This window comes from Cotesia glomerata, linkage group LG9 (genome assembly GCF_020080835.1).
Source record: "Cotesia glomerata isolate CgM1 linkage group LG9, MPM_Cglom_v2.3, whole genome shotgun sequence".
In the NCBI taxonomy this organism is placed as follows: Eukaryota; Metazoa; Arthropoda; class Insecta; order Hymenoptera; family Braconidae; genus Cotesia; species Cotesia glomerata.
In genome coordinates, this window is record NC_058166.1 from 16823949 (window position 1) to 16840167 (window position 16219).

Here is a 16219-nt window from a genome sequence, read left to right on the forward strand (position 1 = left end):
GCCTTTTTTGACTGCTCACTTTTTAAATACTGAAGAAATTATTTGATTTATGTCATAAGTTTATTCGTTTAAAAATAATTGTACAGAAAAGCGAAGTTGCTTTAGAGCATGGAGAAATTTCCTTGAAGCAAGAACATTTTTTTGCTCAAGAAAGTTTTACTTTATCCAAAATTAATTTTTTCTTTTAAACTAATGCTTTGAATCAAGAAATTTTTTTTCTGCATAAAAAAAATAAAAAAAGACTATTCAGCGGCCGAAATCGAAGTAGATTTAATACTTCAATAAAAATAATAAGTTTAAAGGCGTTCAATCAACTAAAAGTTTTAAAATTTTAGTGATTTCAAGAAAAAAAAATTAGAAAAACGGTAGACCCTGAAGGCTATCCGTGCAACTTCCCGCTAATTTCATATATATCAGGTGCTTAAAACTGCACTAATGATGTTTTTGAGCGCTCCGAGCTCAAAAATACAATTTATGTGTTATTTTAAGCTTCCTGAGCTTAAAGGGACAGCTTTTCTATGCTTTTGAGCTCTTCGAGCTCAAAAGTCTGATAGAACTTCGATAAACACAATTTTTCAAATTTTCAAACTGCAGTAACTTTTGAATAAATGAATTGATTTTTACGTGGTTTGCAGCATTCGACGCAATTTGTTAAGCCCCATAAAGAATCTGTAAGTTTAGTTTGATCGAACCAGGAATTTCGGAGTAATTCTGGAAAAACACTTTTTTCGGTTTTCTTTCGTCAACGATAACTCACGAACGAATGAACCGATTTTGACCGGACCGGCGGAGATCGACGTGGTTTTTTGATGTTAAGAGCTGATTAGTTTTTGGAATCGATCGGTAGAGCTGTTTGAAAGTTATTCCAAAAAATGTTGGAGTTATGTTGAAAAAATCCTTGTTTACAAATATTTCATCGAGGATATCTCTCGAACCAATCCACCGATTTTTACGTTATTGGCGGCGATCGACGCAGTTTTTTGAGCTCTAAAAATTATTCTATTTCACCAAAAACGATCCGAAAAGAAATATCGGTTCTGTGAAAAAAACACTTTTTTCGGTTTTCTTTCGTTCACGCTATCTCTCGAACGAATCAACCGATTTTTACCGGATTAGCGGTGATCGACGTGGTTTTTCAAGCTCAAGGGTGGATTAGTTTTTGAAGTTGATCGATGAAGCCGTTTAAAAGTTATTCCAAAAAAAACCACTTTCAAAAAACAATTTTTTCCGATTTTTTTTGAGATTTTTCAAAATTTCTCAAAATCTATCGGTCCGAATCGATTCAAATTCATAAGAAATCTGAGTTTGAGGGAATTTTTTAGAATACCGTTTGGTAGATTCCGATTGGTTCAATCGTTCAAAAGTTATAAGCGATTCACATACTCACACACACATGCGTATGTATAAATACATACATATATAAATTTTTGAACCATATCGACGGTCTAATTAGCAATTTGTCTAACTCCTTATTTTTTAGAGGGTGACTTTTTAATATTTTGATGTAGCAATAATCTAATTATAAATTATTTGAATGATTCAAACCCAAATATTATACCTTTATTAGATATTAATGATATTAAATGGTTTTTTAAAGTGATAATAAATTTTGAACCAATTGTTTTTTTCGTACAAATGGAAGATCCTCTAAAATGGAGTTAGACAATTTGCTAACTAGAACGTCAATATATATTTTCTGACTCAGCTCGTCGAGTTAAGTCTCAATATATTAACAAAATTTTTAAAAGTTTTGTCATGAGGACCAATGCAATAGTTAGATTTCTATGAAATCTACTAAAAATTAACTCGAATCAAGATGAAAAATTCTTGAATCAGGTAAAATTTACTTGAACCAAGAAAAATTTCTTAGTTTAAGAATTTTTCTACTCAAATCAAGAAGATGAAGTTCTTCAAAATTATTTACTTGATTCAAGTAAATTTTTTTTTCTGGGAAAAAAATTTTCAGCCAAGAAAATAATGTTGGGCTTATTTGTTTTGAATAATAAAAACCTAGATTAGAATTAATTAAAATCTTTGTTAAATAATTTTTATCCCGAATTTTTTATGAACTTAATTAAAATTTATCACAATTTCGCTATTGTTAGCTCCTCTCTCTTCTCTTATTTTTCTATAAAAAACGACTTATTCGTCCTAACAAAAAAAATAAAAATAAATAGTGTGCCTCGCTCTGAAACCTACTTTCTTTTAATAGTTTAAAAATGTCGCAACCGATAGGATTACAGTAACGGCCACTGGAAATGCGCTAAGCATTCATTCTATAAAAGTGTCTTTACTTGTTTTACACTTAACTCTTGTTACGATAATGTTACCTCATAATTCAGTGTCAAATTAATGGCCGTTCCAATCTTTTTCACAACAGTATAGTTGCAAATTGTCATTTATCCAAACATCAAACACTTTTTTAATTCTAAGCAAAAAAAAAAAATCCATTAAATCCAAAACAATTTTCAGTGAAAGTTTTGAATTAAATTTTGAATTTTTATACTTTTATTTAAAAGATTAATGAATTAAAAAATCACTTTCGGTCACTAATAATTTTTTCTTCATACTATGCACGTTTACTCAGGTCGTACGTGTCCCAGTGGCCAGCAGAGAATGTGACAGCTCATCCGTATAAATTTGTGTCCTACTTTTTAATTTTAATTCCTATTTTTTATTTTCTTTTTAATTCATGAATTTTTAAAATCAATTCAAATCTCGGAAAATGAAAGTTATTAATTTTCATGCGTGTAAAATTGACTGAAATTTGGAGAAGTGAAACCTTGGATCAATTTGAAAGGGCAATAAATATATCTTTGTATATTTTTAAATTATCTGATCAGATACCAAATGCATTAAACTCGTTATTGATTTTTATAAACACATAATACGCGGTATTATTACATGTTTGGAGGGGAAAAAAGTCGATATCGATGTCGAAGTTTTTGTGAGAGGCGATGTGCCATTCTCTGGTCGAAAGAGATCGAGAGTATATGTCTTGTACCTAGTTACGTGTTGACTCTTTTTAATAATTTAATTGGTGGAAACTCAGTTAGTATTTTTATGTTTTTTCAACTGATTAAAATTCAAAATTATTTTTAAGACTTTGATGAGTTAATTTTATTTTTGTGGATTTTTTTTTGAATTTTTAATAAAGAAAAATTGAATCAGTTTTTTTCTCTGCACATTCTACTTGTTATTTTTTATGTGATTAATTATAAGTAGAAAAAATATGACAGATAATTACGGATATAAATACATTTTAATTGGAGATTTTTATTAGTTTGAGTGATGAAATATAAAAATATTTCAATAAAAAGATAATTTTTTACGTGATTGTAAACATTGAAAAATTTTTAATTGAAATCGAAATTTTGTGCAAATATTCTACAGATTTTTTTTTTAAATTAAAAAAAATTTTTAATCAAATTTAATTATTTAAAATAAACAATTGTGAAAATTTCAAGTTTAAATAATAATAATAATTATTATTAAAATCAAACTACGGGATTTTTAATTTTTTGAAGTGGTCAAAATAATACTTATAAATATAATTGAGTGAATAAATTCCTTTTTATTAATAATAAAATTTTGTTGCATTAAAAATAAACTTTTAAATGCGGTAAAAAAATACTTAGGAGTATAATTGAGTGAATAAATTTTTTTTTATTAATATTTTTTAATAAAAATCTGATTTTTTTATTATGAAACTTTTTTTTCTCATAAAAATACAGTTTTTTAATTTTTTACTCATTAATTTCTCGACGGAAAATAATTTTTTAATAAAAATCTGAATTTTTTTTATTGTGAAACTTATTTTTCACATAAAAATTCAGTTTTTAAATTTTTTACTCATTGATTCCTCGACGGAAAATAATTTATAGTAAAAATGACTTTACTACCACCGACACCGGAACAACAAAAAAGAATAAATCAAGAAATACCGCCTGATCCTGAAATTAGGCGCAAAGATGTCCAAGCACTGCGTGAGTGGTTGATGAAGCAGCCTCATTTACCAAAACATATGGGTAATTATTTAATTAATTAGATCATTAATCGTTCCCTGGAAAATTTCTGTATAAATTCGATCATATTTAATTATATTAACGAATTTTAATAAATCTAACTCCAGATTTTTTATGAAGTAATTTTTTGAAATTTTTTAAATAGTTATAATTAAAAAAAATATTAGTTGAGTAATCTAGAATCAATAATGAACTTTTTTTTTTCTTTTTGAAGACAATGATAGGCTGGAAAAATTTTTGTTCGGTTGTAAAAACAGTATCGAGCGTTGCAAGATGATTTTAGAGAGATATTTCACAGCGAGAACCGCGCTTCCGGAATTTTTCTTGCAAAGAGACCCGATGTCACGTGATGTGCAAGAATGCTGCAAAGTCATGTGAGTCAAGCCCATTTCCGTTTAATATTTATAAATATTTGAGATAAAGATTTTAAATCTGGCGAGTAAATAAAGAAAAATTAAGGCTAAAATTAAAATAAATAAGAGTTGCAATATTGACAGAAATTTTCTCTTTTTTTCTAAAAATTTGAGTCTTTGAATTAAACTTGACTTTTAAAAACTGGGTATTAATTAAAAATTGATAAATAATAAAGATCTCGTTTAAAGTTTTTTCTCAACTTAATTTACAATTTAAAAATAATGAAATTTTATTAAACAATATTATTATTTTAATATTTATTTTTTTTAAAGACTGGTTTATAATACTTGGTAGATATTTTCTGACGTAAGTCATTAAAATTTTTAGTTTATTGGCTATCCAGTCTAATACAACAATTTTTTTCTCTAATTTTTCATAATATTGCACTGATAGAAGGATTTGTTGATAGTTAAAAATATTTTTTAGTATTTAACAAATCATTTATTAGAGACCATTTTTTACTCCTTAATAAATATTTCTTAGTATTTAAAAAGATTTATTAATATTTAATAAATGAAATAATAATATTTAATATCAGATCAGATTTATTCAAAAAAACAAATCATTTTAAATACTAAGAAATATTTGTTTAATACTAAAAAGTGGTCTCTAATAAATGATTTCTATACTATTAACAAATATTTTTTGATACAAATAAATCCTTCTATCAGTGTGTTAGCCTGTATTTCCCTCCAGGCATAAACAATTTATTCTCAATTCATATCTAAATTTGTCATTAAAGATAAATTTGACTGAAAAAATAATTCGGACGGCCCCGAATTATTTATTACTGAATAAATTCAGTCAAATTTATCTTTAATGAAAAATTTAGATATGAATTGAGAATAAATTGTTTATGTCTGGAGGGAAATACAGGCTAACAACATTACGAAAAATTAGAGAAAAAAATTGTTGTATTAGATTGGATAGCCAATAAACTGAAAATTTTAATGACTTACGTCAGAAAATATCTATAAAATATAATTATTGTTATTAAATAATAATTTCCCAAAATTATTGATAGTTTATGTTTAATTTTTTTTTTTTAAATAACACTTTAAAACATCGAAATAATATTAATTTAATAAATATTTACATGTACCAGCGAATACTTTGTGTTACCATCGCTAACAGATGAAGGCCATCGTGTGACAGTATTGCGCTTGAAAGACAAGGATATCAATAAGTTTTCCGTCCAAGCGATTACAAGGCGTATACTTATGGTAATGGATACAAGATTAACAGAGGAAGCTTGTCTTTCAAATCAGATGGTTTTTGATCTTGAGGTAATCGATAATCGGTATATTCACTTGTATTATATTATACTTAATTAACTGCTTATTTATTTATTTATTTATATTTCACATTCTTTACTGGCCACATTCTCACAAAATGATTTGAATTATTATTATTATTTATTAAACATTTATATTTATAAATTATTAGCCTTGACCAAATTTATTTCCCTGTCAATTCAATAGTTTGCGTTGAAAAGTTGTCCTTAAATTACTTTATTTTCGCTGACTTTCATTTTTTTAATGAGTGTTACACTGAGTGTTAATTGAAAGTTTAATGACTTTATTGGAGAGTTTAAAATTTTTTTTATATTTTAGTGTAAATAATTTTTTAATTTTATGTTATTTTATTGTTTAATGATAAATATTTGTTTAAAATATAAATAAATAAATATTATTATTATTATTAATTTTTTCTTTTTTATTTTTAGTCTCTTACAATTTTTTCATATTTTTAATATTTTGGCCAAAATAATAATCATAATAATAATAATAATAATAATAATAATAATAATAAAGATAGATAGTTATTATTATTATTCTTTTAAGCCGAATACTCCCGATCCAAATTCTTGAAGAATGACTAATTTTTTATTATTACTTCTTCACCATAATATTTTATCGATATGAGGTCTCATACCATCAGAGAAAATTTAGGTGAAATTCACAATTAAAATTCGTTTATCGACAATTATTGTTAGAGAAAGATGTAATTTTTACTCAGTGTAACTTTTTCAGTAATTGAAAAAATAATTCAGACAGCCCAGACCAGGACTCGAACCTGGATCTTTTGGTTACGCGCCAAATGCTCTACCAGTTAAGCTATCTGAAACACTATCCATAACTACCTTCCAGTTACCTATTAAAAGATAGGTAAGATTCCAGTAACCAAAAAATTCAGGTTCGAGTCCTGGTCTGGGCTGTCTGAATTATTTTTTCAGTTACTGAAAAAGTTACACTGAGTAAAAATTACATCTTTCTCTAACAATAATTGTCGATAAACGAATTTTAATTGTGAATTTCACCTAAATTTTCTCTGATGGTATGAGACCTCATACCGATAAAATATTATGGTGAAGAAGTAATAATAAAAAATTAGTCATTCTTCAAGAATTTGGTTCGGGAGTATTCGGCTTAGAATAATAATAACTATCTATCTTTATCAATAAACACCGATATTCGAGTCAAATATATATATGTACATATAGATTTATTAAATACCTTAAGTAATAATAATAATGCATAATAATAATGCATAAATTACATTTAATGATAGACTATAAAGTAAAATTGGTTAACTATTTATTAATGCTAATAATCTTTATCAATTGATCAAAAAAAAATTATACACATGTTTATGAATGAATTCATTATGTAAAAAAAATCTTTTTATACATCAGTATCTCACTTTTACTGTCAGGAAATAATTTATACGGGATGCGTAAAACTTTTTTTAGATTTCCGATAAGTTTATTTATATCTTAATTATAAGTTTTTAACTTATAGGCTTAATTTCCGGGTAAAAGAATTTTAAATAAAAATTTAATAACTATTGAGTAAATATTTCTAACATTATTTAGTAATTAAAGAATATTTATTATTTTAAGCCAACCCGATCCGATTTGATGGTAGACTATTAATAATTATAAATTATAAAATTTACAAATTAATAAATAAAAAAATTGAATAGTCTACCATCAACTCGGATCGGGTTGGCCTAAAATAATAAATTCTCTTTAATAAGTAAAATCACCGATCTTAGAATAATGTTGAATAATAATTTAGTAAGTTATAAATTATTTAAGAACTTTAATTACTGAAAATTGAAAACTTCTTAGGGATTTACGGCAGCACATATCGCTAAATGTAGTCCTACACAAGCGCTAGTAAGAAAAGCAATGCTCGCTGCCCAAGACAGTATGCCATTGCGTTTGCACAGAGTTTACTTCTTAAACGCTCCGACGTTCATTCATAATCTTCTCAATATTTTCTACCCTCTACTCAAGCCGAAATTAGTTGAAAAGGTACTTTACTTTTTTTTTTTTTATATCACTCCTGCAGTAAGTAATAAAGTTTTTGTTAATTAAATAATTAATAAATTATCCGTAATTAGTTCCGTATACATACGGGAGGCGGTGAAGAACTTTGGCCTTATATGAACAAAGAAATTTTGCCCAAAGAATGGGGAGGTAACGCGGGAACATTTCAACAATTGAACGGTAAGAGTCATAAAAATATTTTTTAAAAATTGCACTTATAGTTTTTCAAGTTTTTTACAAATAAAAAATTTTTTTGTAATAATTTTTTCAATAAAAAAATTTTTTAGTTTTCATGCAAGACTCTCATATTTTCATTTTTTTTTTTTTCATTAAATCATTTTTTTGTTAATTTAGACGCGTGGAAAAAAAAGATCGAAAAATACCGAGATTGGTTCAAAGAAGAAGAATCATTGAGCAAAACTGATGAAAAAGTGAGGATGCCAACTTCTTCTTCGTCTTTCACACGTGAGCTTAGTGGAATTCAAGGTTCATTTCGGCAGCTTAATATTGATTGAATTTAATCACCTATTTTTTTATTTTTACATTATATTTTATTATACTTTTATAAATAATTGAAATAAATTTCTTACTTCCTTTTATGGAGTTATTGGATAATTAAATTTCTTTATATATCTACAGTCGTATAACTTCATCTACAGTCCATTTATGAAAAATATAATATCTATATAGCTTCATTAGATTTTTAGAACAATTAAATTATAATGAAAAAAATTTATGAAAAAATTTCAAGTGTGAATTATTAAAATTTTTATTTATAATAAATTATTATTAGGTAAGATAAAAGCCCCAATTATTGACGCTATAAGAGACAAAGTTATGATTTCATTTTTTTTAAGCAATCAAATATAAATATCGATGAATTTTGTTTGTGGTAATGTCTTCAGTAATGTTTTAACTAATCAATTTCTTTTTTTAAAATGATAATCAGTGATATTTACTAATTAATTTTAAATAATTAAACATATGATCTGGATACACCAATTATTGACGGGTTAAAAAACTGATTGATCTAATTATTGACGTACCGTAACCCCAATTATTGACGCCCCTACTGCACATGCGTCGAATCATTTGGTTATATTGTTATTTAAATATCAAAAACTTGATATAAAGTAATCAATATTATTAAAGTTAATGAATAATAATTTCTATGAATGAATAATTATTATGAAAAATATAAAAATTTATTTAACACTAAAACACGCCGAGTTATTTGACAGTTAAAAGCCTTGAATATAATCGCGTATATAACGTATTTTATACTTAAAATAAATAATAGTTTAAAAAAACTAAAAACACGCTTTTTATAGAAAACCAAACTAAAAAATAGAAAATAAATTTAAATTAAGAATAGTGTTAAAAATTTCAATAAATATAAATTAATAATAGTGTAAATAAAAAAAATGTATTTTATTTTAAAAAAAGCGTGAGGTGCATGGTGTCAATAGTTATAAATATTTTATTGACAGATATGAGTAGAGTGATTATCATTTTGATAATATCTTAAAAAGCAATGAATATTTTTGATAATCAACAAATAATAGTTTAAAAAAACTAAAAAATCACGCTTTTATAAATAAACCAAACTAAAAAGTAAAAAATAAATAATAGTTTAAAAAAACTAAAAACACGCTTTTTATAGAAAACCAATCTAAAAAATAGAAAATAAATTTTATTAAATTTAAATTAAGAATAGTGTTAAAAATTTCAATAAATATAAATTAATAATAAGGTAAAAGCCCCAATATATGATCATGTACCAGTATATGATCACTCCATGTATTTGTATACCTATATTTGTGAATATAGATATACAAATACATGGAGTGATCATATACTGGTACGTGATCATCTATTGGGGCTTTTACCTTAGTGTAAATAAAAAAAATGTATTTTATTTTAAAAAAAGCGTGGGGTGCTTTTTAAGATATTATCAAAACGATAATCATTCTACTCATATCTGTCAATAAAATATTTATAACTATTGACACCATGCACCCCACGCTTTTTTTAAAATAAAATACACTAGTATACGTTGCGCGCGCAAGCGCGCGTGTGAATTTAGTATGGAATTATCTATATTTTCATACTTATGATATATTTGACCAATCACGTTACGAATAGTTTGTCTTATTGTGTATATTTTCATATTTTTCATCTAAATTATAAGAATGGATTTTTTTTATTTACACTATTATTAATTTATATTTATTGAAATTTTTAACACTATTCTGAATTTAAATTTATTTTCTATTTTTTAGTTTGGTTTTCTATAAAAAGCGTGTTTTTAGTTTTTTTAAACTATTATTTATTTTTTACTTTTTAGTTTGGTTTATTTATAAAAGCGTGATTTTTAGTTTTTAAACTATTATTTGTTGATTATCAAAAATATTCAGGCGCGCAAATTACCCACGGAGAGTTACATACTGACATACTGACATACTGACATACAAGTGAAGCTAATAAAAAATAATTATTTATAAATATTATAAATACGGGGAATCAGAGTTCGATTTCGGAGAGCGAGCCTGAGAAACGGCTACCAGAACCAAGGAAGGCCGCAGGCGCGCAGATTACCCACGGAGAGTTACTGACAAACTGACATACAAGTGAAGCTAATATAAAGCGTGTAAAAAAAAGGCGTCATAGCGCTGCTGACTGGCTGTCAATATGGGATTCACCATAAAAATTATGAACTAGTTATTGACTCCCATTATTTAAATATCGTAAAGCATACAATTAATTTCGATTATTTAATTTTATAAATATTTCATATATTGTTAATTAAAAAAAAAAAATAGATCATATAATTACATGAAAAAATTAATTTAAACTCGGCAGTTAAAAAAAATGCTTTTCTAACCAAAGTTGTTAAGAAAATAGACGCTCGTAAGCTGATTTGATGAACTGGTGCTAACTTTATTTTTTTTTAATAATTAATATTTAATATTTTGAACTGAATGTAATTTTTTTCAATTTTTTAATTAATTAGAATTTAATAAAAATTTATTTGATCGTTATTCTTATTACAGATAATTTAATATCTTTAAAAATAATTTAGGGTGTCAATATTTAGACCCCCGTCAATAGTTGGGGCTTTTACCTTATATGAATTCTAAGAGTTTTTAATTTTTTGAAATTTAAAAACAACTAATTATAATTGTAATATCAAAAATTTAATTAAAATAGTTTTATACTTAGAGAATATTACTGTTATTATTGTTGTTAATTTTTTTGGAAACGAAATTTAAATTTTCCATAAAAAATTTAAAGAAAATTATATCTTACATTTTAATTATTTTTTTCTTCGCAAATTTGTACATACCCTGATAGCCACAGTTTCAGACCAACCAAGTTGGTGTCAGATAGTTGCCACCAACTTAGCGACAACTTGCGGTCAACTTCCGAATTTGTAACTGTTGGCGTCAAGTTGGCTACAAGTTTCTGAGAAAAACAAGACCAATCTACTTGGCTATCAGGGTATACCCTGATAGCCAAGTCGGTCGCAACTTTCCGTCGATTTACTGCCGCAACTTGTCACCAAGTTGGCGGCAAGTCTTGGAAATGAACTCGGTTGTTCACCAAGTTGTCGGCAAAAATTGCTTTCGAAACTCTTTCGCACCAATTTGACGACAAGTTTCTCAAGAAATCTGGCGACATATTGCGGCAGTAGATTGGTCTTGTTTTTCTCAGAAACTTGTAGCCACCTTGACGCCAACAGTTACAAATTCGGAAGTTGACCGCAAGTTGACGCTAAGTTGGTGGCAACTATCTGACATCAACTTGGTTGGTCTGAAACTGCGGCTATCAGGGTAAATTGATGATAAAATTTTGTCTTTATCATTCGATTAAATTTTCGGATAGATTTCTCATGGAGACTAGAATATGAGTGGTTTGAAAATTTGATTGTGTGTTTTTTTTAATTAATTCATATGATTAATTGATATTATTATTTTGTCATGTCAATGTGACATGCATACTAATTGTTAGTTCTCTCATCTAGTGGTTTAGACTAATCTTCTCAAATATTTAAAATAAATAAATTGATTATATTTATTTAATAACTAAACAAATATCCCAAAATTTGAAGTTCAACACATATATAAGGATGAAATGACAGTGAGAAATTGATAAAATTTTTATTATTGAAAGATCGATAAATAAAATTCTTATCACTAAAATTTAAAGATGATTTACTTTATTATTAATAAATTAACTACTAAATGTGATTTTTATGCGCATGGAGGTATACAAAGCCAATAAGGTAGGTATGATATGAAGCAGTGTAGTGAATCAACATTGGATTTTTCTGTTCACTTATTTATTTAACGCCATCTGCAATTTACAATAGTTCACAACAATAATAATAATATATAAGTGTATTAATTTGCTCAATTATAATCTGGCTAAGTATATTTAATATTTTAGCAGAAAAATTCATCTCTTAAAAGTCACTCGACATTTTTATTACTACAGTACTTTTTTTTTAAAAGTATACTATAGCTACTATTAAAATAATTTAAATAATTAGCATATTCATTCACTGTTGCGAATATCCTGTTTCTAGAACCACTTGTTATAAATCTTTTCGTGTCTTGTGCTAAATCCAGCAATTTTTTTTTTCTCAAAATCCTTGTAGTTAGGCACCAATAGTTTTGTTTCGTTCAGTAGATCAGAACTGTCTATTTTGGTGTTGATTATGTCCTGGAATAAACACAAGTCCATCTGCGCTGTTCAAAAATCACGATCACCTTTCTGTGCTGTTCAAGAGTCATGATTTTCATCCTTCGCCTTATCTTTTTAGTTGTGAAACCTTGCAATCCCCATAAATATTTGATGTCTCACGAGACTTAGTTTAACCGCCTCCAGTCTATGAATATGGACTGAATAGTCTGTAACCAAATAACTGACCCATATCCTAGAGTAGGCCTTACTAGTATGTTGTAAAGCTGTACAAATCTTGAAATCTATTTGAAATTCTTTCCAAGCTTGGGAATACATCCCAGAGCTTTTTTAGTTTTTCTTATCACAGAATCAATATTCCATCACTGAATCAATAATTCCACGATCTTTAGTTTCTGTTATTTTTTCCAACTGAGTATTATTTATGTGATAGTTAGCCTCTAATTTAGCATCAGCACCTTTATTGAACACCATCACACAGCATTTCTTCATATTTATGAGTAAATTTTTTTCTCCTACACCATTTTACAAGTTTTTTTAAGTCATTTTCACTCTGTTGTATATTTTAGTATCGTCAGCAAAACAGTCATGATCCAACTCAATAAACTCTACCATATCAATCGTGTCAATAATGAAAAATTTGGGTCCTAAATGTGAACTTTGTAGAACATCACGTTCCGCTTAATATGCTGATAATACAGTATTGTTTTTTTTTATTTCGGTCTTCTACCTTTCATGGATGACCTTGACCAATTCAGCACCTTACTTTGCATTTTCATGTCTTCCATGGTAGTAATTAATTACGTTGTATCCATGATGTCAAAAGCTTTACTAAAATCTGTGTTTATTGTGTGTACTTCATATCCATTGTTCAACGCGTCTATGATAGTATTGACGTACTTTTATGAATTCGTTACCGTAAATCTATACCCTTGACAAGCCCGTGCTGCGTGCTGTTGATAATATCGCGTGACTAATGCAAAAAGGGCGCATAATTTTTTTTTATCACCAATCGACTAGTTGACATATTCTTCGTCGAAAAATCAAGCATTGATTTCCTAAAGCTAAAAGGGCGTATGTCTCTAATTATGCGCCCTTTTAGCTTTAGGAATTTGAAAATTTTATGACCTAAAGCTAAAAGGGCTTATAAATTTTTTTTTCTAAATAATTCATTAAAATTTTCATTTTTAGCCTAAAAATTAAAAAAAAAAACGGTAGATTCATACGAAGGAGTCGTATTCTAACTCAACATAAACTCTTTTAAAATTACAATTAAAAATTTTTTTTATGCGCCCTTTTAGCATGGATCCCTACTAACCTATAGCTATACGCCCTTTTTGCATTAGTCACGCGATATTTTTCATTGCGAATGATATCTCAAGGAGGATTAATTTTTCTAATAATTTTGGCATAGCTAACTGTATGCAAACTGGCCTGTAGTTTTCAACTCTCGATCTGTCTCCAGATTTGTGAATTGGTGTGATAAAAGAGGTCTTCCATGCTACTGGAAACATTTCCGTTCGTTGAATTTTAAGAACCCTTCCAATGTGTCGTCGTAGATTATCTCAGTTCTTGACATCAGCCATTGGTCTTCTCTAGCGCGGTATTTCATCTCCATTATTATCATCTTCACCATCATCTTTATTCATTTCGTAGACACTTGTAAAATATTTAGCCAGCATGTTGACAATTTCTTCTTCTTCTACCGCTCTATGATTCCCCAAGTCATTTCTGATGGAATGATTTTTACATCATTCCTCTTGGTATTGACAAAATCCCAAAATTTCATTTTGTTGGTAAGAATTTTATTTATTAAACTTTCAATAGCACTGATTTGAGTTATATTTTCATTAGACAAAAGATACCGTCAATTTATCCTTAATTTTAAAAATATGTTAGGTGAAATGTTTTAAAAAACAATTTATTGATTTATTGCAAAGTATAGAAATAGTATAAATATGGATTTAAAAACAAATTTTTTTTCATTCAATATCTATTGCCTAATGGGATACAGGACCCTATGAAGGCCGGGTAGAGGTTTTATAGTCTCTTTAAACTCAAAAAAGTAAAAAAAGAAAATTCTTGACTTTTTACACATTTAATTTTTCTCAATTTTTCCATCCACTCTTTTATCCATTTCACCCTGACTGCCTCTTTTCCCTTAAAAGTTAACCACACTTAGACCCTCTTCCGTCTTGACTTTTTTTTACATCTCCTTCCCAAATTTTGATCACTTTCTCACTGCTTCCTGCAAAGCGTTCATTTTTTTTTTATGCCCAACAAATACTAATTTTCCGTACATTCCACTTACTTCCGCATTTTAGTTTCACCACTATCCTTCTACTCATTTGTCTCATCCCAGAATTATGACAGTTTTTCTTCAACTAATTCTTTATACCTTCTATTAAATTTTGACTTATCTATACTGCTTCTCCTCTGATACTTAGCGCATTCCTGTCTGTATCCCTAATGGATTTACTCATTTTCTTTCCCAAGTACGACTCCAGTAGTATTTTCGGATGCGACCATCTTAAGATATTAAATACTGTCATTATCCATTCAAGCTTTCAAATATTGTTTATTTTCTCTCTCAAACTCCACATTTTCCTCGTTGCCTGTTTTTCTTTCCTCACCCCTTCTTTTACACGTGCTTTTGTTCTCTATTATTTCATATGAATTTATATTCCAGGTAGCAGATCTTTTTATTTTTGCTATCTTTTTTCTTCTCTATAGTCATTTTCTTACATTTTACCTGCGTCTTCCCCTCCATTGCTACATTTCATCAATGTGGTTTTTCCTGTACTCACTTATAGCTTCTTTAGTCCAAAATTTCGCTGACAGATTCATATCATTTATCCTATTTCCTCTTCATTCTATGCTATAACAACAGTGTCTTTGGCATATTCCAAAGAGTGAAACTAACTTCTTCCTAGGTGAGCTAAGTGGGCACTCTTGTCTTACTTCCTGTATCGTTCAATACACCTCCGGAGTCTCACCTTTAAGATTCTTTTAACTTACTCTATTAGACCCCCTTCTACTTCAATTTTCTCATTAATATCTCCTTGTCCAGATTGTAAAAAACACCTTTTAGATCCAAAAATAGCACATATGCAGCCGTACTTTTGACCTCTCGTCTTTATTGAGTTTTCTTTTAAGCTTCATTTATGCTCGTCATTCCACCAGTCCTCTGTCATTCGATTTTGGCTAACTTTTTTCCTAATGCGGTACTTTTCCAATTCTTCCTCCAATTACTTCCATCTGGCTTCTTCTTCTATTCGATCTTAGACTGGTTTCGTTCAAATTTCAACTTATCTTTACCCTTTAGCTTTGTACCCATTTTTCTTCCTTTTTTTTGTACTTTCTTGTCTATTTCATCTTCCAGTTTTGCTATCAATGATTGATAATCAAAGTCCAATATACATATATTGAACTCTATTGTTTTTATGATCTCTCGTGAATGTGTATTAGTAATCCCGTTGTCGATAATTGAGCTGCATACTCCCCTCGATAATGGCCATTCACCTCCCTTATTTTTACCGTTTTTTCCAGTGAGAACGATTCAACCTCTCTTAATAAACAGCTCCAATATATTCCTGTCTTCAGTGTTTATAACAATATCTTCTGACTATATTTTTTCTCTTTAATTAATCATTTCCGTGCTTCCTTCACATCATGTTCTCGCATTATTTCTTCTTTACTATCCTCTATCCAGTTGTTGCACTTTTCCAGCCACTCCTTTTTC

At 27.9% G+C, this 16219-nt stretch overlaps 1 protein-coding gene across 2 annotated transcripts; it reads left to right on the forward strand.

Moving 5' to 3' along the window:
• Positions 1-2776: 2776 nt before the first annotated feature.
• Positions 2777-8370, forward strand: LOC123271391 (retinol-binding protein pinta-like). 2 transcript variants are annotated; one of them, XM_044737695.1, is made up of 7 exons: positions 2777-2801; positions 3885-4028; positions 4240-4399; positions 5545-5725; positions 7573-7758; positions 7848-7953; positions 8128-8370. In XM_044737695.1, exons 2-7 carry the CDS (start codon positions 3890-3892, stop codon positions 8286-8288), a joined length of 933 nt encoding a protein of 310 aa, XP_044593630.1. In that variant the 5' UTR covers positions 2777-2801; positions 3885-3889; the 3' UTR covers positions 8289-8370. The 2 variants fall into 2 exon arrangements, with proteins under 2 accessions (XP_044593630.1, XP_044593629.1); XM_044737694.1 differs by lacking the exon at positions 2777-2801 and adding an exon at positions 2823-3051.
• Positions 8371-16219: the final 7849 nt, after the last annotated feature.

Coding starts and splice junctions, on each gene's coding strand:
- LOC123271391 (XM_044737695.1), top strand. CDS start 3,890: ATGACTTTACTACCACCGACACCGGAACAACAAAAAAGAATAAATCAA. Junction 5,726..7,572: donor AGATGGTTTTTGATCTTGAG/GTAATCGATAAT, acceptor AAAACTTCTTAG/GGATTTACGGCAGCACATAT. Junction 7,759..7,847: donor AGCCGAAATTAGTTGAAAAG/GTACTTTACTTT, acceptor ATCCGTAATTAG/TTCCGTATACATACGGGAGG.